The 25,514-nt window shown below is 46.2% G+C and overlaps 1 protein-coding gene across 2 annotated transcripts; it reads right to left on the bottom strand.

Annotated features, from left to right (window-relative positions):
- Window positions 1-1,837: 1,837 nt before the first annotated feature.
- On the bottom strand, window positions 1,838-18,705 carry Zkscan7 (zinc finger with KRAB and SCAN domains 7). 2 transcript variants are annotated; one of them, XM_013160142.3, is made up of 3 exons: window positions 18,458-18,705; window positions 16,732-17,254; window positions 1,838-3,196 (listed from the first exon to the last, which is right to left on the bottom strand). In XM_013160142.3, the coding sequence occupies exons 2-3, from the start codon at window positions 17,140-17,142 to the stop codon at window positions 3,113-3,115; spliced, it is 495 nt and encodes a 164-aa protein (XP_013015596.1). In that variant the 5' UTR covers window positions 17,143-17,254; window positions 18,458-18,705; the 3' UTR covers window positions 1,838-3,112. The 2 variants fall into 2 exon arrangements, with proteins under 2 accessions (XP_013015596.1, XP_063117093.1); XM_063261023.1 differs by lacking the exon at window positions 1,838-3,196 and adding an exon at window positions 8,012-14,657.
- Between the last annotated feature and the right edge of the window lie 6,809 nt (window positions 18,706-25,514).

The raw sequence follows: 25,514 nt of genomic DNA, 5'->3' as shown, positions 1-25,514 counted from the left end.
TGGAGATATGGAAATAAAGTTCCCAAGGACTGAATGACTTGTCCAACATCAGAACACTAGTGAGTGACAAGCCGTCTGTGTCTCAAGGAAATCCCCAGTCTAACACTTCAGTGCTGCTTCTTTTCAAAGCCCGTTGATGTTTAAAGCCTCTATCTTCTCCTCCAACTGCAAAACGCATTCTGAGGGGAATTTCTCTGCAGTCTAGCTTTCAAGAAAAAGCAAACATGGGAGAAAGGAACTTACATAAATGCCTTTGAAGAGGCAGGAAGAAATAATTCCTTAAATCCTTCACACTATAAAACACAAAAAAGCAACATCGATTTTTTAACCCATTTTTTGATTACCCACGTTTTAGTTACTGGGCGCTTCCGCTGTGCTTCCAATCTTTCAAGCTGCCTTTCTTCCCTCCCAGAACATAGAGCGGTCTTGTACAAACTGTGTTCTCGGACCTAGGACGGACCTAGGCAGATGCTCAAAATACATATGCTTTGAGGGTAAATGAGCCCCAGAGTCCGCACTGGCAACAAAGCCAGACCGCACAGGTGAGGCGCGATTCCGTTGATCCTCAGGGTGGCGTCCCGGGTCGCGGGCCAGAGGCGTCTGGGCGAGGGCGGCCCGCACAGCTCCCCCACCGAGCGCAGCGCGGGGCAGGATCCAGCCCAGACAAAGGAGCGTCGCAGGCGTGACAGCTCCGCGCCGCTTCAGCAGTAGAGAAAGATGCTCCGGCCCGCACCCAAAGCGCCCTCAACTCCAGGTCCCCCCAGCCCTAACTCCACGAACCGTTCACTGCGAGCGCCACACGCGAAAACGCCACATGCGTGACTCTGCATAGGGCGGCGGCGGAGGAGCCGCCGCGTCTGCGACGCCCACTGACCACTCTCGCGACCCTGGCCTCTCTAGGCTTCGGGAGGCTCCCCGACTCAGTGCCCCCTGGCCTGAGTCCTCCGGTTGCTTAGCAAGCGGCTAGGGGAGTCCCTAGGCCCTTTAGCCCCGCCCCCCGGACAGCCTGTGCCCCACCATTGGACGGGAGGAAGGCAGGCTGCGGAGGGTTCAGCCAATGGTAAGAGAGCCCTGGAAAGGGCGGTGTCGGGAGGGGTCTGGTTAGGGCGGGAAAGGGGACCAATCAAGGGGTGGTCACAGCAGGTGTTTCCCAGCGACACTCCTTGAAGCCACCTTGTCCTCAGCCTAGCTGCTGGGCTGAGAGAAGTGGTCTGCGCTTCCACCCCGCGCCTGTCAGCCTCAAAGCCAGGACTGGAAGTTTATGGATGACAGGTGAAAGTACCGTATGTGGGCTTGCATGCAAGCTGTGATTAGAACATACACTGAATGCTTAAATTTTTAAAAATTATAGTAAAGGACCAAGAATTTAGCTCAACGGTGTAAGCACCTGCCTTGTAAGCGCAAGGTTGTGAGTTCAATCCCCGGTACCAAAAAAAAAAAAAAAAAAAAAAAAATTACAGTAAAAGACACTGCTGACAGCAGCACAAACACCTGCCTGGCAAACGCAAAGTCCTGAGTTCGATCCCCGGTTTAAAAAAAAAAAAAAAAAAGACACTGTCCCTATATATGTGTGTCCCGACACACATCCCATTGTTCTTGTCATTTTCTAAAGCAGTTCTGGAGGCTGAGGCAGAAAGATCACAAGTTCTGGCCCTACCTGGCCAAATTCGCGATTTATCGAGACCCTGTCTCAAAACAAAACCCCTTTTAACAGAGCTGGGGATGTAGCGCTGTGTGAAGGCCCTCGGCCCAATCCTCAGGGTCTCCCTGCAGTGCTATTACGGTACTCTGGTGGGGAATGACCGGAGCCGGGACTAGTTTAGGAGTGACAGCGGGGTGAAGATGAGACTCCGTACATTTCTCGGGTATTTGTTACAGTGACAGCTGACTAAGCCAGGGCTAGGGGCGCCCTCCTGGCTACTGAGCACGCAATTTAAGGCTGTCTGGGAAGTGGAACAGCCGCGAGTGGGCCAGGCTTAGGGGACTGGATCTATAGCTCGGTTTGGTTTGGGTTTTTGTGAAATTAAAGAGGTGAAATAGACATCGAACAGGAAATGTCAAATAGGCAGTTGGAACAGTAATCCGGAGCTCAATGGAGAAAGCAAAGGATGCAATTGGGAGCTGTCCCTGTGCGCTACAGGGTGGTCTCACCCAGGGGTGACTGCAGATACAGAAGTCATCGAGATTTAGCTTTGGAAGCTGCTGGAGCTGGAAGGAGGAATCGGGTTGGTCAAGGAGCATCACCTTTCCCGGGCAGCCACCATGCCAGGGGATCCCCGAGGCCACATGTGCCCTCCTAGCGCCCGGCGTAGTTGATGCCCAGGCGGTTTGCACTCAGCCTACTTTTTATGGGGGGAGGGAGGAGCATTACTTCTGTCTAAGGCGCTGATTCCGCATCGGATCACAGGGGTGACGATTGCTCAGTGGTGTTCTAGTCCCATCCTTGTCGGATCTTACGAGCTCCAGGAGTCACCCAATGTCCAGGGAAGCTGCCGAGCTCCCCTGGCCCTCGGCCTCCGAGCCACCTCTGCGCTGAGCGTGGCCCAGAGGCCTGGCCCCGCGGGGGATCACGGCCGGTTTGTGCGGACGCTGTGCAAAGCCCCACCGGACTCGAGCGCACGGCGAAGGGCAAACCGAGGTGCGGGGAGGTTCCGCAGGTGGCAGAGCTCTGGGGACCCGGCCGGCCCGCGTGTTGCCAGGGCAGGGATGTGGTCGAGCGCTTGCTTTCCAGGCAGCGGCAGAGGTTCCGGCAGATCGGCTGTGAGACGCAGGCAGCGGTGTCTGGAGCCATCCTCTCTGCAGTCACGACACCCGCCAGCTGCACCTCGCCTGGCCAGACCCAAGGCCGGGAGCACAGGCACCTTAGGAGCCAGTTCTATCCTCTCTCCCAGGGTGCCCTCGGTGACCTGGGAGCGGGCAGAGGGGCCGAGGTGGGGCCGGGTGCAGCGGAGGTTCCTGGCAGAAACGACGCCTTGCAATGGCTGCGTAAAGGTCCGCTGTGCTGTACCAGGGCGAAGTCGCTGGGCACGCAGGGACACCAAAAGCTGAGGACAGACAACCGAAGAACAAGCAGAAGGGCGGCGGCAGCGCCTGGGCACCCACCTCCAAGCTTCTAGTCTAAGAACTTTGAAGCTGTTTGAAGGTTATAAACAATGTTCCTGAAAAACTTGTCGTAGAGATGGCTGAAGAAGATTGCCTGTGAAGAGGTAGGTGCAGATGAAGGTGTAAATCCTTCGGTAGTGGTTTAAAAATGCTTCATTGCCATATGTATGGCATGCAGTGTTTTAGAAGGAACACCCAAGATATGGACAAGAAAATATGAAGAGAAGCAAATGATGAAAAAATTTCATGTTGAAAAAATTCACAAATTATGTGGAAAAATAGGCTTGACATTGCAACTGCTGGGTAATAAACTGTTCTCTTTAAAATACAAAAAAGATTTCTTTCAGCAGAAAGAACAGTTGTGGCGAGATTGAGCACGAGAAAGTTAAAAGTACTGCAGGAAAGAAATTTTAAGAGATTGAGTGAAATCTGTGAATTGGCTGGGGATTTAGCTCAGCGGCATAAGCGCCTGCCCTGCAAGCAGGCAGTCGTGAGTTCGATCCCTGATACCGATAAAAAAAGGAAAAAGACCAAAAAAAAAAAAAAAAAAAGAAATCTGTGAATCATGTTTCAAGTTATTTAAAGTATGCCTGTTTCTTCAAGGTATACAAAAATAGTGCCTCGGAATGTATCTGTTCCTAAGACCTTTTTATTCTGTTAATAAGTGTACCCTTTTAGTGTTTTTTTCATGCTGGTCTCCAGCTCCCTTTGTAGCCCAGGCTGGTCTTGAATTTGCAATGATCCTCCTGCCTCAGCTTCCTGAGTGCTGGGATTACAGGTGTAAGCCACCACACCCAGCTAAGTGTACCTTTGTAAATGTCTACAGCAATGAATTTATTTTCAGGCATCATACTTTGTTGCATTTTGGAATATTTTAATTACTATAGTGCCACACCACATTTTAGTCTGCCTAATACATAATTAACCTATTGTCAAATGACAGCGTTTTTTTTTTTCAAATGACAGCTTTTTAAAAGGGAGTTTATAAATAAAAAGCTTATTTTAGGTGAGTTTTCCAATCACTGTGGTCTCTCTACTCTGGGCCTAATTTTAGGAGGCAGAGTAGTAACAAATGAAAATCTAACCCATAACTTCATGAAGGGAAGAGAGGAGAATTGCACAGGGAAACTTGAAGAGTTGTTAAGAGAGACTAAGCTTTCTGGGGGCTGGGGGTTTATCTCAGTGGCATAAGCACCTGCCTTGCAAGCAGGCGATCGTGAGTTTGATCCCCGGTACCAATAAAAATGAATTTTTACATTTGAATTGTCTAAAGCATATATTTTGAGAATTATGTATCAAAAACTTGTAATTCCTAGACAAATTTTAGTTATGATTCTTTTGGAATTTCATGAATAAGGCTAAAGTCTAATATAATTTTCAGTGTTAAGATACTTGAAAAACGTTTAGCAGTCACTACTATTCCACTGAACAAGGGACCTGATGCAAGTGGCACTGTCCTGGAAGACCTAACTGGCCTTCTTCTTCTATTTATAGAATGCAGATTTCTCACAATTCTGAAAATGATGCTGACAACTACTGAATTCTCCATATTTTGTGCTGGTGATGTTAAATTGGTGTTCCCTCAAGAAAAAGTACTTTTCTTCACTGTTGATTCCAGAGCCTGAGTTGTGTTGACATAGCTCAAGGGGAGTCTGCCCACACTCCAAGTGTGCCCTAGTCCCCCATCACTCTGCAGAGGAAGGAACCAAGCATGAAGAGGAATGTGGAGTCGGCTCCTTCAGGGGACCAAGGCACATTCTGTGGGGGAGGGAATGTAGCACCCTGAATTAGGAAGCCAGTGGTCTACGCCAGCCATTCCCACATGCTTGATGTGTGCCTTCACATACTGTGTGAGTGTAGTTCTCAGACGGCAAACAGGGTAACACAATACAAAGTCAGACTGGAGAGAAATGTTTTTTCCAAAAATGTATCTGAAGGCCAGGCATGGTGATGCAAGTCTGTAGTCCCAGCAGTGGGGAGGCTGAGGCAGGAGGATCGTTGTAAATTCAAGACCAGCCTGGGCTACAAAGTGAGCTCAGGCCAGCCTGAGCTACCTAGCAAGACCTTGTCTCAAAAAGACACACACACAAAAAAAAAAAAAAAAAAAAAAAAAAGGAAAGAAAACTAAAGATATATTTGAAAAGTGGAAATCAATCACTATTTTGTTTTCTAATGCATGATATTCAATTGTCTTCCAATAACATTTTATATCATAAACAGTGAACAAAGCATATATTTAGCCCAAAATGATGTTACAGCTCAGGAAACAGAGTAGTGTGTATGTGTGTGTAAAATGTGCTGAATAAACAGTAATTTAATTTCTTTCTCTTTTGAGACAGGGTCTCACCAAGTTATTAAGTTGCCCAGCCTGGGCTTGAATTGTACTTCTACTTCAGCCTCCCAGAGTGCTGGGATTACAGGTGTGTGCAAGCACACTCAGCTTAACACAAAGCAGTTGCGGTCAGTATTATGACTTGTTAGCCAACAAAATTCCAACTCAACTTTGGATACTTGAAATTGGTATCCACTTTAAGATCATACAGAATTTATAAGAATTCTGGTAACACAATGTGTCCTTTGACAACTCAAAATCTACTTCAGGATACCTATCAGGGACATGAAAAGAATCAAAAGATATTTCAAAAATACAAAACTGAGGCCAAGGATATGCTCAGTGGCATAAGTGCCTGCCTAGCAAGTGCAATGTCCTGAGTTTGATTCCTGGTACCAAAAATAAATAAATAGAAAACAAAACTGGAAGTATTCCTCCCAGTTGAACCTCTGACTAAAGTCAGCCCCAATGAAATGGGAGTTTCCTCAAAAGATGACCACAATCTATCATAAATGGACCAGGCTGAGGTTCAGAAGAAGCATTAATCACCAAGATGATCAGCCCAAAACTTACCAGGGTACCTACATACAGAGGGCTGCTGTAATCCTTAAAGAGGACAGTGAGAGAAAAGCATCCTCTACCAAGACACATCTCCTACAAAGGGATATGCTTCTAGAAAGGCTGGATAAAATTTGCTCAGAATGCAGTCTAGAGATTAAAGGTAGCTGACAAATTAATCTGGTAAGACAAATTCAAAGCAATCTAATGTTCAAGTTGTAGCATGGATACTACTTCCAGCTTTCAGCCAGGTTTATGCTAAAAATCAAGCATATGATCACAGCTGAATGATTTAAAAAATGTGAAGTTTGGACAGAAAAGAAGCTGCAGTTGGGGCCTGCAAAACAAGCAGAGAACAATTTGATGAAAAGATTAAGATTAAAAAGAAGCCACCGGGCATGGTGGCTCCTGGGTGTAATACCAGCATTTGAGAGGCTGAGACAGGAGGATCGTTGCAAATTAGAGACCTGCCTGGGCTACAAAGTGAGCTCAAGGCCAGCCTGAACTACATAACGAGACCCTGTCTCAAAAAAATAAATAAATACATAAAATAAAAAGATTAAAAAGAAGCCAAGTACTTTATAACAGGATGATGGGGAAAATGGCTTAATGGCACTTATGAACAAACAAGGCCTCACCTTCAGAAGGCTCAAGACTGCAAAAGAGAAAGAATATTTTTTGAGACAAGAACCCCAGGGCACTGTGCTCCAGAACACAGGAAATTAGATCCCCAGAATTCAGCTGATAATGCTCAGCCATCCACACACTCAGACATTTTCTGTCATGATTTAAGGAGACCTGGCTACTGCTTAAACTGGCATCATCCACATGATGTTGGCTTTATAGGCATACAGAATCCATGAGTTGTGGAATCAAATGGGCTTCTATCCAGATTTGAAAAGGCCTGGGACATGAAGCAGTATACCAGAGAGCGCAGTGCATGAAACTGAGGGTAAAGCCAAAAGTGCTGTGGAGACCCCCGGAAGTTGGAGAAGCCATCCATGTGGAATGTGAGGAAAGATTCAAGGAGAAAAGCCCAGCCAAGAGAGAAGCCATGAGATCTTCAACCTGCAGCAGTACTATCAGGATGGGGCCACTCAAGCCCTTTTGGACTCACATCTTATCACAACTTGCCTTGGGTGCTTGAGTTGGAACTATGGGATTTAATGTTCCCCTGCTGGATTCTGATGCTGTTTTGGCCTCAGTGGTTTCAGTCCCCCATCCCTCCCATCTAGAATGGAAATGTTTATCTTGTGCTTTGGCATGCTGGAAATGTTTAACTTCCATTTTACAGAGGCTTGCAGCTAATAATTTGCCTTTGGACTTGCACTTTTCAGCAGTGCTGAAACTGTTAGGGTTTTGGGGAGTCTTAGAGATGAATTAAGTGTTTTATATAAAGAGATGCACCTGAGTCTTTGGGGGCCAGGGGCAAAAATGTTATGGTTTATGTACATATAGCCCCCAGAGCCTCCTGTGCTTATTGTTGGGGCTTTGGTTAAGTGATTGGATCATCAAAATCTAGTCAACCGATGAGTTTATAGCTGTGACACGGGAACATGGAGCCTAGTCATCGGATGTGAATCTCTGGTGACAGGGCCAGGAAAGGCGGGTTTCCTTCCCCACTCTTCCCTTTCATACTCTCTGCTTCCGGGATATCACAGCAGCTATTTCTCTACCATGCTGTCCTTTCTCAGAGTCACTGGACTATGGACTGTAACCTCTGCAAACTGTGAATATTTTCTTTTTAGTTATAGAGATAGGATTTTTCCTATGTTTTTCAGGCGGATCTTGAATTCCTAAGCTCAAGCGATTCATCTGCTTCAGCCTTCCAGTTTCATGGGACAACAGGTGTGAGCTAGGCTGGAGTCAACCCCAGATGATTAATTCGTGTTTCTTAATGAAGCAGGGTACAGGGCCGGAATATAGCTCAATGGCACAGCACCTACCTAGCAAGTGTGAGGTCATGAGTTTGATCCCCAGTATAAAAAAAAAAACACAAAGAACAAAAAACAATACAGGTTACAGTGACCAGATTCCGAACATAGGTCATTTGTGCAAGGTAACACAGCTCAGTGGGACACAAGTGCCCATGATTCCTAGATACACAGTCATCCCCCTCCACACACTTACAAACCCATTATTTTGAGCCTGAAATACCAGTAGTATGACTTCCATGAGTACACAGTAAACATTAATGAAGTCTTTGAATGTCATGGCTCATAAGATGTACATCCATCTTTAGAAGCTTGGGGAAAGGGGCAGATAGTACATAATCTAAGGATGATTAAACATGAGGTGAGGTTAAAAATTATTTGACGATTAGCATCCATAAACTACTATCTATATGTTTAAGTAGATATGTATCTGACCGCAAAGAGCCTACAGAAAGTTGGTATGAACCATAAAAACACTGCGAATCTGGCAGGAAATGTAAAAACAGCTGCACCTTCCAGCACCACCTAATGCAAAGAATTGCGGCCACACTGATAGATATTGTAGAGGAATGCAGAAGCATGTCAAAAAGCCCTTAAGATATAAGGTGGACAGCAAAGGTTACAAGAAAGAAAGAAACATTTTCCACATAGGGAAACACCAGGTAAGAATCTTTCTATGGGGGTGAGTCTAACAGGAGGTGAGGACAGCCAACAGACAAGCAGGACCTTGCAGAAAATCTTTGTGCAACTGGCAACATGGACAAGCTAGAATAGAATGGATGTATTACCTCTGTACTAAGAAGCACAGTCTAATTATGAGATGCATAACTAAGAAATAAAGCAGACATTAAGACAATTAAATAAAGGAAAAATGAAGGCTTATGTAAATGCAATGCATAGTTACTATCCCAGAGTAGAGGATTCCACTGCTACTCTCACACCTCAGTGACCTGGGGGAAGCAGACGGCAGTGGTGCACAGTGATTAACAGTTCCAGGAGGGCAGCAGAATGAGCATCTGTATAAACAAAGCTCACTGTTCTGTGTCCAAAACCACATCTTAAGATGCTGACTGGGGCAGACCTGAAGGCTTCTCTCCAGTGTGAGTTCGGTGGTGGTGGTTAAAAGTGGAACGCTGGCTAAAGGCTTTCCCACACTCCCTGCATCCGTAAGGCTTCTCACCAGTGTGAACTCTCTGGTGCACAATCAGCTGCGAGCTGTCACTGAATGCTTTCCCACAGTCCTTGCATTGGTAGGGCTTCTCCCCAGTGTGTGTCCTCTGATGCACCATAAGGCTAGAGTTGTTACTGAACACCTTCCCACACCGACTGCATCCACACGGTTTCTCACACCGGTATGAATTCACTGGTGGATGAGGTGAGAGTTTTGATTAAATGATTTTCCTCACTCCTCAAATTTATAGGGCTTCTCCCTGGTGTGAAGCCTCTGGTATCGAACAAGGCACTTACTCAGGCCAAATGCCTTACCACACACACTGCACTCAAAAGGTTTTTCTCCAGTGTGAATTCACTCATGGTCACTGAGCTGAGAGCTCTGGCTGAAGGCTTTCCCACATTCACTGCATCTGTATGGCTTCTCCCCAGTGTGGAAACTCTGGTGTCGAAGGAGACACTTGCTTCGACTGAAGGTCTTGCCACATTCACTGCATTCGTAAGGCTTCTCCCCAGTGTGGGTTCTCTGGTGGTCAGCAAGGTTTCTGCTGGAACAGAAGCCTTTCCCACACTCAGTGCACTTGTAAGGTTTCTTCCCAGTGTGAAGGACCTGATGGCGCATGAGACTTCTACTGAGAATGGAAACCTCTCCACACTCCCTGCACGCAGAGGGCTTCTCCCCACTGTGGGTTCTCTGGTGCTCAGTGAGCTGAGAACTCTCTGTGAAAGCTTTTGCACATCCGTTACATCTATAGGATCTCTCCCCATTCTGCAGCCACTGATGCTGGATGAGGTGGGAGCTGTGCCAACAGGTCTTCCCACATACCCTACACACACAGGGCTTCTCTCCCGGGTGGCTTCTCATGTAAACAGTGAGCTGCATGAAGGCCTTACCACACTTGTGGCATGTGTAGGGCTTCTCTCCAGCATGGATTCTCTGGTGGTCAAGGAGGTGTGAACTCTGACTGAACACTTTTGCACACTCAGCACACGGATAGCATTTCTTTCCCTTTGGAATGCCCTGGTGTGCAGGACTGGGGGATGGATTTGGGTGTACAATCACCTCCACATACTCTTCACATCTGTCTTTGGTGGAACTTTTATCTTCATCTGTAACTTCCAGGCACTCACTGGCCAGTCCTCTCCCTTCTCTGGAGGGCGGCCCTTCCAGCTGCTCTAAAATATCTTGACAGACATCTCCAGTTTCTGATCCAGGAGCCGCCCCAGACAGCCCCCCGATGACCTCTCAGGTGACTCTGAGTGTTTAGAGACCGCCTTTGCAGTAAACTCCGAACCTTTCATCCTGTTTTTACCTGCTGCCAAAAGAAACAAGAAAGCAACTTTCACTCAGTTATGGTCCTGTTGTGGAAACAGAATAATCAAGAGTTGAACCTATGTGTAAAACAGTCACATTACAGTTAAGGAATGAGATGGCACACTGAGAACAGAGCAAACAGCTCAATTTTTTTTCTCTTCAGGAATACAAAAGAAAGATGATCAGAGGAAGAGGGAAGAGGTGGAAAAGAGAGAGAAGAGCTGGCTATGGAGCCAGTCTGGCCCAGTAGGGTGGTTAGAAAGCAAGAGGCAAATTGTAATACACAGTGTACAAGATCCCAGAAGCCACCAGGGCTGGTGTCCCTGGGTAACAAGATGAACTCTATGTTCCTCTCCAGTCGTGAAATTTCTCAGAAAAGATTCTGGGAGACAGAAGGCTGGCGAACACCTCAGGTCAAATACAAGAGGACAAATTTGGGAGGGAGCTGATAAAATATTTCTATGGAGCTGTGATTTGGAAAGTGGACCAAAAGAATAGATGATGTGTGACAGGCCAGTGATACCACGCATGTGTGGGCTCATAATTGCCGAGATATAGTGTTGCAAAGAACAATAGTGTTTAAAACCTGTGTTTAAAATGCCATGGAGCTCCAGATTACTGGGTTGCAAGAACCCAATAGAGAGGTATCAGTAATTTAAAAGTTGAACTAAAGTATGTCTTTGGGCCCTTGATTCTCCAGAATAAGAAAACTAATGAGTTGAACACTTAGAATTTTACATGTAAAACGTGGGAGAAGGCCCAGCAGTCACGGCTATTACTACCCACCAAGATGCTGGTCTCTTTCAAGCATTTCTTAACCCGGACAGGTCTGTCCCACTGTTTAGCATGTGGTAAGTTAGATGTCCAGCTCAATGTCTCTCTATCAAGCTGGTATTGTCCCAGGCTTGTCAATCAAAGGAACTATCAGGTAACAGACTTGTCAGGGACACTTACACAATCATGTTCTGTGTCAAATGATGCTAAGCACCCTATGAGAAACCACAGGGCTGGGGATTTAGCTCAGCGGCATTAAGCACCTGCCATGCAAGCAGGCGGTTGTGAGTTCGATCCCTGGTACCGATAAAAAGAAAAGAAAAAGAGAGACAGAGAGAGAAAAAAAGAAACCACAGTAAGACAGACCAGACTGGGACCCTGAGCCATGAGCATCTTATCTGTAGGTTACTCACTGGCCTCTGCTGTGGCCTTGACCACAGAATGCTACCGCACTGGTGATGTTTAATGGCTGCACCAACCAAAATCCCCAAGTAAATTTTACCCTGAAAATAGAAACACTAAGGCAATGATAAAAGTCAAACCCGTAAGCGAGATGATGCATGGCGCCAAGTCATAAGGAGCCACAGCAAGTGCTATGAGAACAGGTAAGAGTTGAGGAATATGATGGGACGTTTCAGAGTACAGAAGCATGTGGTAGTGGGAAGAGATGCAGACACACACGGGCTGTTGTTGTCACGGCAGTACCATTAGTATTCATTAGCTGGCAGTGGCACCACGCTTGCCTGGCAAGCGCAAGGTCCTGAGCTCGATTCCTGGCTCATTCTTCACAAGACTGTTTCCTCCAAGTCTGTTCAAATGAGTGGCTTGTTCTCACTTCAAAACAAAGCGCTTACCACAGCCTGAGTGTCTCAGATTCCAAACACCCGTGTATCCATTAACCACAAAGCAAAAAGAATACTGATCAATCATTATGGTAACCATTATGGTAACCATAACCTTGTACTCTGTTTTTACATCATGTACTATGTCTATCTTTGGTTTTGACTGAGAGCTGTGTTTTGCCATATTTGACTTTATTCTCTTCCAAAAAAAAAAAGTAATAAGAACTAAGGAGTAATAAAACCCAAAAGGTGTAAATTTTGTTGTAAAAAAGAGAGGGGAAAAAAGTGCTCTAAAGGATACAAGTGTGTTTAGGGGTGTTAAATAGCTGACCATATTAATGTTTTTGGTTGGATCATTGAACACAACTGTTTGCAGTCTCACTGTTTGAATGTCCACTTTGTATGCTTTGATACTGTGACTTGAGCAACTATCTCTAAGATGATAATGTGTAATCTATTAACTGGTGATTTCTTACTTTTTTTTTGTAGTTCTGTATTATTTGTACCCTTACACCGCTTTGTTTTGTTTTGTTTTTTCTGTTTCCTTTTAAATAAAAAAAAAAAAAAAAAAAGAATACTGATCAGTTAAAGCTAGTGCCAGGTGTAGCAGGCTCCTGACACTTTTCTCTCTTCTGCATGGAAATGTTCCCAACAAAAACCTGTACAATAAATAGGACATAAAATCATACAGAGTGCAGGCTCTAAGTTACTGGGGAAGAATCATGACCATGAGAGGCCTCGCTGTGGTCACTTCCTGGCACCGTGTCACGGTGCAGGGCTCACGACACGATAACCGAAGGCTGAGCCTTTCCACTTGTGCCTACAGTGGGTGAACAAACCCCCAGGGGCCGCAGGCCCGGGAAAAGGCAGGCTTGTGCTGCTCAGGAAGAGGCCCATCCTGAGGGGCTCAGTGCCGATAGTTCAGAGGCTGTGGAGCACAGGCTCTTGTTGAGCAAAAGGGCAAAGGAGAGGAGCTGGATCATGCACTGGAAGAGACAACTCCAGGGCTAGACAGAGGGACCTAAGCAGGAATGTGGACTGAGATCCAAGAAGCCCTCAGGCAGGAGAGCCATGACATCTTTGTTACCAAGAAGGGGACCTGAAATTGCCCAAGCAGCTTTTTGACTGAGCCCTCTTCTTGAGGCTCCCCGCCCGGCAGGAAATGTTTCCATAGGCCGCAGGACAAGATCCTAGCCAACCAGAGACCCAAGTGCCCCCAGCCTCACTCTCATCAACCTCCCCAAAGGAAGCCATGCTCTGACCACGCACTCCTGCCCTGGCTTTCCTAGCTCCAGCCACGCCTCACCTGTGCAATGACACCCTGCGGCCTCCTTTCCTGCCCTTTGACAATGGACACTCCTGAAGCCCAGCCCGCTCTTACTTCTATCAGTGATCTCACTGACTGTCCTGGCTTTACCTGCTCTCCTAGGCCTCCTCTGCCTCCCAAACTTCCATCACAAGGCCAGAGAGTGGACATTTTATTCAGCTGGCCCCAACACCTTAATTCACTTCCTAAAATGCATGTTATTACCAACTTTCCTTCCTGGTTTCCCACTTCCAGTCAGTGTTCCATCACTGGCCAAAATCCTTGCATTCCTGGGCCCTGGGACTCCTCCACCCCACTATTCCTCACTTGGACCCCTCTCTCCCACCCTTCCCAATTCAGGTCATCGCTGTCCATTCCACTGCACCCGCCTACTACTGTACCTCCTGAAATGCTGTTTCTAGCACTTCACCCTTATACCCCCAAATCTTCCAGGCCTCAACTCAAACCTTGTACAAGCAGGGTTCTGGTTTCCGAAAATAGCTCTTCTTCACTCTCCCTCAGTGGGGCCCAAGGAACCCCTAGAGTCTTTGTTTATTCCCCTACTTACCTCCTACCTCTCTCTCTTCTTATGCCTTCATTTCATGCATTCAAAATTCTCCTCTACTCTTAAAATCCGCTGCCATTGGGCCAGGGATTTAGTTCAGCAGCTCAGGCACTTGCCTGATAAGTTCGAGGCTGTTGAGTGTGATCCCTGGTACCAAAAAAAAGTAACAAAATATACCACTGTTTCCTCCACGAAGCATCCTACATCTGTTCAACCTCACAATGGTCTTGGCTGCTACCAGTGATCACCTTCCAATGCTTGCACTGCTCACCTGGGTAGGGGGTCAATACCCAGGGACAGGTGTCCCTACCTGCATCTTATACCTTTGTCTCCTGTATGACACACTCCCTGCCATCTCCATAACAACAGTGATAGTGTACTGTGTCTGGTCCCCACCAGTGTGTTCCCTAGGACATGTGCTTCACAAAAACTTTCTAAATGCACACATGACTAGAAAATAACCAAAGAGAATGAGTAAGGTCACTAAAGAATGTGGGATTCCAAGGGGTGTGAGACAGACACACGAAGGAGACTCTGGAAAACAGATGGAAAGTCTGGCTGGAGCAGAGCGGGGCTGGTGCGTATCGAAGTGCTAGTCAAGGAGCTGCTGTGCCCCTCCATACTGAGGAGGCTCTGGGTGGGCTCCAGGCACCGAGCCCCTGTGAAGAGGTGAGGTAGGTGATTCCTCTGCTCTCATCCAGCATCCAGGGCTCTCATCTCCTCCAAAGGTACCTCCTTTTCCTGTGCTGAGGCTGAAACCTAGGCACAAGGAAATAGGACTGGGTTCAAGAGCATCCTTGAAGGTGTGGAATTGCAAGCCTGTAAGAAGCCCCTTCTGGGAAGAAACACGGAGAAAAGAGAAGCCAGCGCGTCCTTCCGTCAATACCAGTGATGCCTGCTGGCAGCGTCTTGGAAATCTGTGACTCCCAAGACTCCAGGACAGTCTGTGACCTGCGGGGCTGAGCCTGTGTGTACCCACTTGTCACATGTGGATGCTGCCTGTCTTGTAGGCTTCCTAGAGCTGAAACAAGACACAGGATTCCAAAGGATTTTGTGAGCCGGATGGTTCCATAGCCGGCAGGGACCAGTACAGAGACACCCGTGTTCTTCCCATAGCAGCGAAGTGGCTTGCTCCTGAGGGGAACAGCTTCTCTGTGCCTGGGTCTCCCTGACTCCCAGCAAAGCACCACAGGGAAGCAACTGACTCACTTAGCTGTTCTAGAAAATCATTCCAAACCCCTGCCGGAAAAGCCAGTCCTGCCCTCATGTCAGAAAATGCAGCCTGACTGCAGTGGCACAGTAAAAAGTGGGATCCAGAGACCCCATTCTGAGGCTACAGCTATGACTGCTCAGCTGTCTTCACCCAACCAACCGTGGACTCTTGTCCTGCAACTCAGTTCCTTTTTGGGGGTCCTTGGATAAACCAATGAGACTCCCAATGGAGGAACTGCCCATTTAGCTAAGCAAAGCAAGGTAAGAAATAAGGATGCACCCCCCTCTCACTGAGGGGGCTCTCTCAGCACTCTCACAGGTGCTGCTTAGCACTGTGACTGTGCCTGGCCACCCCCCAGCCCCTGGGGATGGCTCTTGGATTCCTATGCACTCACTTATGAAAACGGCTTTAATGACGTCAAATGTGCATTGTTTGGTACTCCTGGAGCAAGATCTTGTGTTGAAACTCCAATTAAATGGAACTGATTCCCTAGTCATAGACAGGTAATCATTTTTTTTAAAAAAAGCATTGTGCTGGGCGCAGTGGTGCACATCTGTAATCCCAGCACTCAGGAGGCTGAGGCAGGAGGATCTTGCAAATTCAAGGCCAGCCTGGGCTACAAAGTGAACTCAAGACCAACCTGAATTGCACAGTGAGACCCTGTCTCAAAAAGAAAAAAAATTAAAAAAAGAAGTTGCTAAGGTTACCACATACAGAAATTTTTAAAAAACAGTAAAATGAAAAAAAAACATTGGATTTCAAAAATGACAGAAGGAAAACCCACTCCCCCAGATGCTCTAATGCATAGTTATTCTCCAAACAGATGCTAGATTACCAGTTTTAGGCCTGCACAATCAATCAAACAATTCAAGCATTAAATTGTTTGTTTGACTTCAGTTGCTATCATCTTAGCCTGAGTTCCTCTGAATCAGCCATTTGCTTGGGGAGGGGGAATGGGGAGTGATGGTGTTGGGGGCCTGGTTGCTCTTCCTGTCTCCCAGCCTGTGCACTGGTTGACTCACCAGAAGGCCAACTTTGGCTACTTGATTCTCTTCCGGTTCCCCAAAGATGCCTGTTTATTTTTTTGAGTCAGGGTTTCATTATGCAATTCACGATGGCCTTGTCACTTTGTAACCCAAACTGATCTGGAACTCGAAGCAATCCTTTTGCCTCAGTCTTCTCAGCACTGGATTTACAGGTATGCACCACCACGCCAGCCTTTTCCTCTTATTTGAGTGACTCTGGTTATGAATTTGAGAGAACTCCAGGAAAGAGGGAAAATAGAAATTAAAACTAAGGGAGCAAAAATACCCCCTCAAAAACCAGAATCCTGAGACATCTAAAGAACTTCTGATTACACTGACACCCTCAACCCTATACTCTAATCACTGCCCAGATCTCTGTGAGTGCTGTGTGGATTTCACAAAGCAATGCAGACTGAGACTTGAACTTGCATTTCCTTCCTGGTTTAGAGGACATAACTATTTCTCTTTAGTCATAAAAAGGTTTGGGAATCCTAAAGGCAAATCAGCCAGAGCCTGGGAACCAGAGAATGCCTATTTCGAGTCAACCCAAGTGCTGCACAACAGTTTTGGATGTCATTCAAGACACAGTGCTCACCTCTCCTGGTCCACTGAGGCGTCTCTGGAAATCCTCCACCACAGCCACAGCCTCCTCGCCACTCTCGGGCTGGCAAAGCTGCAACCAGGCCCACAACTCCCCTGGCAGGATGCTCAGAAACTGCTCCAGCACCAGCAGCTCCAGGATCTGCTCCTTGGTGTGGACCTCAGGCATTAGCCACCAGTGGCAGAGCTCCCGGAGTCTGCTCAGTGCCTCCTGAGGCCCAGACATCTCATGGTAACACAGTTGTCTGAAGATTTCACAGACAGAAGGGTGGCACTTCAGGAGACTGCAACCCTGCTCCCAGGTCTTCCTTCCAGGCTCCTGTTGCACAGGCAAGTACCCCTCCTGCTTCGGGAACACAGCACTCCTGGGGATGAGGGCTACAGTTCCCCTGCTTTCTGTGGCCATTGTGATCCCAGAGAGAAAGCTGTTCTAGCTGTAGTTGGTCCAAGAGTCTGGTCTGTAGCTCAGATCAGAAGCTGCTTTTCAGGGTTGGAGTAGGAGGTGATGAAAGTGTCACCTATGGCAACATCAAGAGAGACATTATAGTGCCAAGGGTATTCAAGCCTAGGTTGATGTTCTACCAGACAGATTTCAATGCACATTGTGAAACATGTCGAATATGGTTAAATAACAAGTTAGTGCTTTCATCTGCCCCTTTAGGAATATCTTGCATGTGTTGGGAATGCAGTCTCAAAACTCTTGTACTGATGAAGACCCACAATAAAGACATGACTAATATTCTAGAGACACAGGTAGATGCCACACACTCTTTTCCTGTTTGGATTTTTTTCTTTCTCCCCATTTCTGACAAACTCTAACTCATCTGTCCTACAACAAGACCTACAACAAATACCATGTTCTCTTTAAGGCTTTCCCAACTGTCCCAAAAGGAAGACAGCTGATGTATCTTTCACTTTTACATTGTACTTTAACTGATTTATGCAATCCGACCAACCACTCATTCGGTGCACACTGCTGGATTTCCGCTAAAAAAAAAGAGGCCAGATGGAATCAAAAAATCCCAAATCCTTTCTACTCAACTCAACTCCCCTTCTATCACTCCAGGCCTAAGGATGTTTATTGGTCCAGTGACCTGACTGGACATCGTTCATTTACACTTGGTCCTGTAGCTGTTTGTAGTTAAGCCGGCTTTCTCCTCTTTCTGGAAGCACTCAAAGGGCAGGGCTGGCTTCCAGTCATGTCTGTACATAGGTGTCATGGGTGTTCAGTGTGGTAAATGAATGAATGTGGTTCGTTAAGCTGATAGGAAAGTTTGTGGCTACATTTAGTCAATTTATACACTGTAAAATGTCAACTGAAAACCAGGGCTTACTAGTAATTAGCTACATTTGCACTGCTTCCAAATTATCGTGCATCCTGGATCCCTAGGTATTTTTCTGTAGGCTTCGTGTTTTTTTTTTTTTTTTTTTTTTTGTACTAAAGATCGAACTCACTTGCCAGTCAGGCCTTATGCTGCTGGGTGCTAAATCCCCGGCTCCTGACTTTAATGTCTTAAAAACACTAAAGACGGACTTCTCTGTGGATTCTGCTCTGAGATACTGCTCGCGTAGGAAGCGCAGACCATTTCCCTAATTTCCTTGCTGTTCTGATGCCCACAATGGATCTCTGCTGGGGCTTTGCGTTTTCGGGCCACGCTTCACGTTGGAACTTCCGAGCCCGGGTCTGACCGTGTGAAATCAGGCTCCTGGGCGCCGCTCACCTGGCCACGTCTGCCTGGTTCATCACTGGCGCGCCGGCGCCCAGCGCCCAGCGCCCAGCCCAACAAGGCTGTCAGCGCCACGGGACCAAGCGACGGATTCGGGCGTCTAGGAACGAGACGCGCTCCCGGAAGGCCTCGGCGACCCAGGCTGGGGCCTCGCTGCGCTTCCTCTTAGTTCCCGGCCAGCCCACAGCACCCCTAGACGCCGAGGGGACGCACTTTCAGCACCTGAAGCAGTGAAAACAATGGCCGGGCCGGAAGCGAATGAGGTCTCACTTCCGATACGCCTTCCGGCCGCTCCAGCATCCCGGAAGTCTCGGTGGCGGAAGTGGGCGCGTGAGCACAGCAGGTGTACCACCTGTGATGCTCGGCCTAGGTTGCCAAGTAGGGATCGCCAGGCGTCCCCGTGTTACAAATAAGGACGCCTGGCCCAGGGACTTAGAGAGTTTGACCCGTTGGTGTGATTACTCTTTCCCAAGACAGCATCGGTGTCCGAGGAGAGGCCACCAGGGAAGGCCTGGGAGCAGGTAGAAAGTGGGAGGTTTGGGGACGGCTTGTAATGGAAAGCACTTGTCCTCTCGACCTTTTGAGGCGCCGTGTGGAAGAGGCTGGTTCTGCAGGTGCTAAAAAGAATTTAGCAACAGTTGAGGAATATAGAAAAGATCGAGAGTTTACTGATACACGGAAAAAGAGCAGCAGAATTCCAACAGAGAAACACAGGGAAAACCAAGGAATTTTACATTTGATTTTAACGTGAGGACAAAGTATAAGGACATCATCCCGGGAATGCTTTCACCAGGTGGTGGTGGTCTTGTCGTCCAAGTTCGGAGGAACCAGGAGTGGCCGACTGGGTGATGTTTGGTTTGATAGAATCCAGGCAGGGTCTTTGGGGTTGCTGGAACTGTCCTTTTAAATAAAATTAACAAATATGCATAGACTAAGATTGGCGACCGAGGGGCTGGAAATAAAACATATGTGTTTGTACTTGCAAAGGACTTTTGACATTACACTGGGTGGGGGAGGAAATGTTCTCTAAGACGTGACAGTTGGTCAGTGACGGTGAACCTTGAAGAGCTTGCAATCATGCGAATAACCCACTGTGGCACACCTGCCATAGGTTTGCCAGTGCTGGTTCAGATCATCTAGTGACACATACATAGCTTGCAAGATCAAAAGTTAAGTGTTATAACCTAGTTTTAACCATTGCGCCTCATTTTCTGTTCTGTATGCATCTTACTGCCTCCCCCTCCCCTTTCCCCTTCCTATCTATCTAGGTTAAGTTTCAATTTCCTGAAAGGCCATAAAAGCCTTAGGTTTCAGTTTCTGGTAACCCCCTCCCCTACCCCTCATCCGGCTATCTGTAATAAAATGTGCTGTTCTTTAAGAAATGCTCTCCTCTGTAAAAATTGTAAAATCTTACCTAATTGATATGTTAACCATTGTTGCCCTCTACAAATAACAGATGTTTGCCCAATCTGCGTTCCTGTCCCAGCCCACTTCCTTGCATTGCGAGACCAGCAGCTGTTTATGGTTTTTACAAGATAAAAAGCCTTGACTTTTAGCTGTCAGGCGCGCAGTCTCTAAATTGGCTTCTGGAGACTGTGATGCCAGGCCTGGCCTAAAATAAAGTCTTTGCTCCCCAAATTTTAATTTCTTGCTTCCTTGGGGTTTATTCTGGGGTCTGAGCTATCACATTAAGGTTCTGGTACAGATTTCTCACCTAAAATATGGTCTTAAAGAAAAAAATGGGAAAATAAGCTTAATTCTCCATCTTGTTTCTGGAAGGCCGAGTGTGACCCAGGTGGACTTCACCTTGGAGAATTGCGTGCAGACAGAAGCAGGCTGTTAATGAGGGCCTGTTGCTCATGTGATCATGCAGGCTGGGAAGCACAACTCAAGATGTAATAGCCATAAGTGAGGCACAGAGATAAAGAAGGGCCACTTACCGATGAAATTCACTGTGTGTATGGTGGCCCAGTAGAGAGGTCTTTGGTAGAGGCCAAGAAAGTTTTCTCGGCTGCCCAGGAGTCAGTGGTACCCTGGGCTTCCTTGGGCCCTGAATGTGTTCCTCATACCCATGCACAGCCCAGGATAGAAAGGCCTTGCAAATCCTGCTCTAGAATCTTCAAGGTCTTAAAAGAGATCTCTCAAAGCTGATTCTGCCCACTGAGCCTAATGGTGACCTTCTGACATCAAGGTCACTCTTTGCAACTGGAAATCTTTCAGGGAGGTTGTGACACTCTCAGCCTAGCCTGTGCCTAATGTTACCACAACATGTAGCTTTTTGGTCTGTTGAAGCCTTAGAAGCCGAGGGTTGCTGAGCAGGGAATCTCTGAAGGCCAGGCCTCGTGCAGTCACAGTCTTTGTTACATCATGAGCCATGTGACAAAGCACAAGTTACTAAATCTCTCTGTGCTAGAGCTTCCTCATCTGTAAATGCAAATTGAAATGATACCGAAATTTAGAGTTACTATAAGGATTGGACGAGACAAAATAAAGCCCTTAGAGACCTTCCTTGCATCTCAGAAACTCTTTATCCTTCCAGATTTGATAGCCGCTGCACATTTTATAGCCCAGGCTGGTCTCAAACTCAATGATACTCCTGCCTCAGCCTCCCGAGTGCTGGGATTACAGGCTTGAGCCACCACACTCAGCTTACATTCCTGTTTTTTAATTCTTTTTTTTTTATTTAAGGAGAAAAAGAAAAAAAAGCAGAAAAAAGGTACAAGTTATACAGATTTACAGAAAAAAAAATAAACAGTAGGAAATCACTAGTTAATGGATTACATATTGTCATCTTAGAAATAGTTGTTCAAGTTACAAAATTAAAGCTTATAAGGTGGACATTCCAACAGTGAGACTGCAAACAGTTCTGTTCAATGATCCAACAAAACTCAGTAATGTTATCTTATACACTTAAATATACATGCAGTTATATCATTTAGAGCACTTTCTTTTCCTCTCTTTTGTACAATGACAATTACACATTTTGGGTTTTGTTGCTCCCACAGTTCTTATTACTTTTTTGGAAGAAGTAAAACCAAATGTGACATAACAGAACAGAGTCATTCAAATCAAAAGGGTGAACATAATAGATAATGTAAAAGCATAATACAAGGTGATCAACAATGGTTCCCATAATGCCTCCCACTATCTCTAATGGAATTGCCTATATCATCAGTTATAATAAAATTGAACAAAACAGTAAAGAACGAAACCAACAAAACCAAAACATTGGAGACATTACAGGTCTTCAAAAGTAAATAATAGTCAACCAGAATGGGCGCCATAATGAATCCCACTGTCTTCACAGCTGTTGCCTAAACTTCCAAACCTGGTACTATCGAACAAAACAGGATAGAGGAACATCAGTCAAAACAAGATGGTGAGAGCAATACAGGGCTTCAAATCAAGATAATGGAAAGTCAAAGTGGGTTACTCTAATATATCCTGTTATTTTTTTGTTTATTTTTCCTTAAGAGGATTAAAAATAAGTAAATAATAAAATGGAGATTGAGATAAAAGAGGGCATAACAGCAAAACAGCGCAGATCAAAACATAACCATTTAAGCAAAATAGTCTTTCACCACCAGATAATCCCTACCCAAAAGTAGTTACCATATTGTCTCTTTCCTTGAAATCCTTGAGTACAACTTCGTATACTGTAGCATTAAGTATATCAAAACAACATAAAACCATTTAAGAGAATGACAGTATTACAGGGTATTTAGAATCAACTAACAGAAAATGAACAATGGTTTCTGTATAATCTCCTTGTCTATAAAAATTTTTGCTTATACTATCATACATAATAAAATCCAATAAGATATAACCTGTTTAGACCAATGGAGACAGAAGAACAAATGCTTGATGAGACTTCAAAACAAGATGATACTAAATCAGTATTACCTATTAAGACGTCATTTTCTCCAAAATAGCTGTTCCTATCATCTAATCTTCTCTGCCTCATTTCTGTTGAGTTCTTTTTCTGTCATTAGTTCTCAGTTTGTCTTCTTTTTGTTTTCTGCTCCATTCATTGTGGCCTCTCTGCCACTATTTCTGGATTCTTCGTATTTTTCTTTTTTAGAATATTCTGCAGTATTCTCTGTAGAGTTGAATTGGTGGTTGCATATTCCCCTAGTTCCTCTTTATCCTGGAAGCATCCTGTTTTTTCATCAAGTTCCAGGGACAGTTGTGCAGGATATATCAATCTTGGCTGGAGGTTATTATCTTTCAAAGCTTGAATTATTTCCCCCCACGCTCTTCATGATTTGATGGTTTGTGCCGAGAAGTCTGCTGTAATTCTGATGGGTGTTCCCTTGTAAGTGATCTGTTTCTTGTCTCTGATGGCTTTTAATATTTTTTTCTTGTATTGCATTTCTGGAATTTTGATTATTATATGCCTGGGTGTAGCTCTGTTTGGGTTGTAGGTGGCGGGGATCCTGTATGCTTAATACAACTGAGTATCTTTATTAAAATGGATTATTTCTGTGAGTAGCTTTTGTAGTTCATTTGTTTGTGTCCCTACTTCTTCTTTTATGTTCTTAATTCTTAAGTTATAGACCCTCTTATCATCTTCTAGTCTTTGTATTATTGCTGTTTGTTTCTTTGTTATTTTTAAGAAGTTTTTCATTTCATGCTCCCATTGTACAAAGCTGCCCTCCAGTTCAGATAATCTGTCCTTAGTTTCTTTCAAGCTGTTATGCCAGTTTTTAATAGAGTTTTTAGTTTCCTGGTAATCTCTTTGAACCTGTTTCATGTATTCTATGCTTTCTCTATCTTCTCCATCAAACAATTCTCCTCTCTTTTTCTGTTCTTCCATTCCACCATCTGTTTTTTCTTGGGTGGTGCTTAGCATTTCTCTAGCTATTCTGCTTATGTCTAGCTTCAGGTCATTAATAACTTCATTCCTGAACTCGTCTATGAGGCTTTGGAGACAGCACTTTATATCTATTGGTGCTGTGTCTGCTATTGCCTCTTTCTCAGGATTGGGGGCCGAGGAGCCTTTCTTATTGCTCCCACTTCCCATATTCTTTGTTCCTTGTATATGCAAGCGTATATAGGAGGCCCAGCTCCCTTCCCTGTCAGTCACAATCTGATTGAATTGCGCCATCTAGGTGTCCCCACTCACCACAGTGCACCAGGAAGTTGCAGACTGGGCAGCCTATGCGGGCCCGCCCCTCCAGGTCAACCTACCTTCAAGTGCTCGGACCTGGGTTGTGTTAGCCTACTGGGTCTCAGCTAGCAGCATAGGCTAGGCACTGCTCACCAATCCTTCTTGAGAGGGGGATATGTGACTGAAGTCACTACAGCGCCCTGTTCCCACAAGTCTGCCCGATCCCAGAATGTCCTCTGTTGGAGCCTCCTAGACAGTGGAAGAGTCCCAGTTTCTCTCACTCACCGCAGGTCAATGCACGGCTCCCCGCCTGTCCCGCTCTCAACTCCGTTCACCGATTCCCATTCTCAGAGCTTTTGCGAGTCTCTCTCCCTGCTGAGCCGATGCAGATGCAGCAGCGGCGGCGGGAAACCCAAATCGCGGCCTCTAATGGCACAGGCTCCAGCTTCCACACTGAGGCTTTTCTGTTCCTGTTATAGCACCAGGATTGCATTCCCAGTTGGTTTCTCTCAGCCCAGTTCGTTCTTGGGTCAGCAGGACATATCTCCTCTTGCTTAGGATTCCTTACTCCGCACCATTCCTGAATTCTAAGCTGGGTCTTTCAGAGAGCTTCCATAGCTGCTGCTATCTGTCTGCCATGTTCTCCGAAGTCCTGTTTTTTAATTCTTCACAGGTTTTCTCCTGCTAACGTTATCCAGGGAGAGATAAGTCTCTTCCTTGCTGGCTATTAGGGATCCCCGCGAGGAACTAAGTCCCAAAACAGGAGACTACCAAGAAGCGCAAGCCTCCAAGCTTCCTAGAAGGAACCGATAGTTGTTGCCAGTGTGTGAAGACCATGGAGGGAATTGTGTCCCGCGAGCTTTTGTTCCAGATTCCTCTGCAGCTACCGCGAGTGCAGTGCCTACATGCGTGGGGAGTTGTCAGCACCCAAGTCCCATGACATGGAACACTGTCCGTGGGAGAGGCGTGGCCCTGTTGGGGATCAGCGAGGTCACCAAGTGAGGACTCTTACTGGCGGCCTGTGCCCTGCAAAGTGGAAGGACATTTTCAGGCCATGCTGCTGAAAACTGCCAGGCAGCAGAGGCATCAGACTCCTGGGCTGCAGGGAGGATCTGCGAAGGCCCGGGCCATCAACCCACCTGTACAACAGTGGGGAGGCAGCCCATGAGGGACAGGAGCCCACGCCTCTCAGCTCCCACTCAAGGCACCAGTCTTTGAAATAGAAAACAAATCCAAAACAAAACAATCCATTCCTGCTTCCTCTGCAGAGTTGGAGGGATTAAGCAATGTAAACCGTCAGCTTTGGCAGGATCTAGTAAGCATAATGCATTGTAACTGGTGGAAGGTATCTGTATAAGAAATGGTTTGAATTATGGATGGAAAACAGAAGATCCGGGCCTTGCATGAACAGGAATTAAATAGATACTAATTGATCCAGCCCGCGGATCAATCTGTGGGCCTCGCCTGGAGAGGGGATGGAGATGGGGGGCTGGGCAAGAGAAGAGAGAGACGGAGACAAGATGAAAGGTTTTAATCAAGTCTCATCTATTTTGAAAATGGTGACAACTTATATAGGGTGGAAGTGGGCCAGCGTGGCAGGAAGAGGGCACAGAGTGCTATCTAATAGGTCATCATCACATCTGGATATATGACATAAGCAGGAGGGGATTAGGGGTAATGTAGGCAGATGTGAGGATCATGGGAAATGTAGGCGGACGTGGCAGAGGCCCACAGGAGGGCGAGATAAGGTGGCATCAGTGAGATATGCTGCTCCCTACATCTCCTCCCTTTTTATTTATAATATCAAGAGTATGGCAGGCCTTGTGAGGACGGCACCTGTCTTGGGTCATGGACTCTATGTGTGACCCCAACCAGGCCTTTCCCATCATGGGCCTGCAGGACAACAGTTGCTCCTGTGCCTGTCTTAGGCGGCTTGGTGGT

The sequence above is a fragment of the Cavia porcellus genome, unplaced genomic scaffold (genome assembly GCF_034190915.1).
Source record: "Cavia porcellus strain 051 isolate PalLab524CR breed Dunkin Hartley unplaced genomic scaffold, mCavPor4.1 scaffold_14, whole genome shotgun sequence".
NCBI lineage: Eukaryota > Metazoa > Chordata > Mammalia > Rodentia > Caviidae > Cavia > Cavia porcellus.
The sequence above is the reverse complement of the archived record's forward strand: the minus strand, read 5'-3'. Positions and strand labels throughout refer to the sequence as shown.

Bases quoted from the DNA above. Each gene is read 5' to 3' on its own strand.
- Zkscan7 (XM_013160142.3), bottom strand. From the start codon at position 17,142: ATGGCCACAGAAAGCAGGGGAACTGTAGCCCTCATCCCCAGGAGTGCT. The intron at 3,197-16,731 runs GTGAGCACTGTG...ACCTCTTCACAG, and splicing joins GCCTCAGTGGACCAGGAGAG to GCAATCTTCTTCAGCCATCT.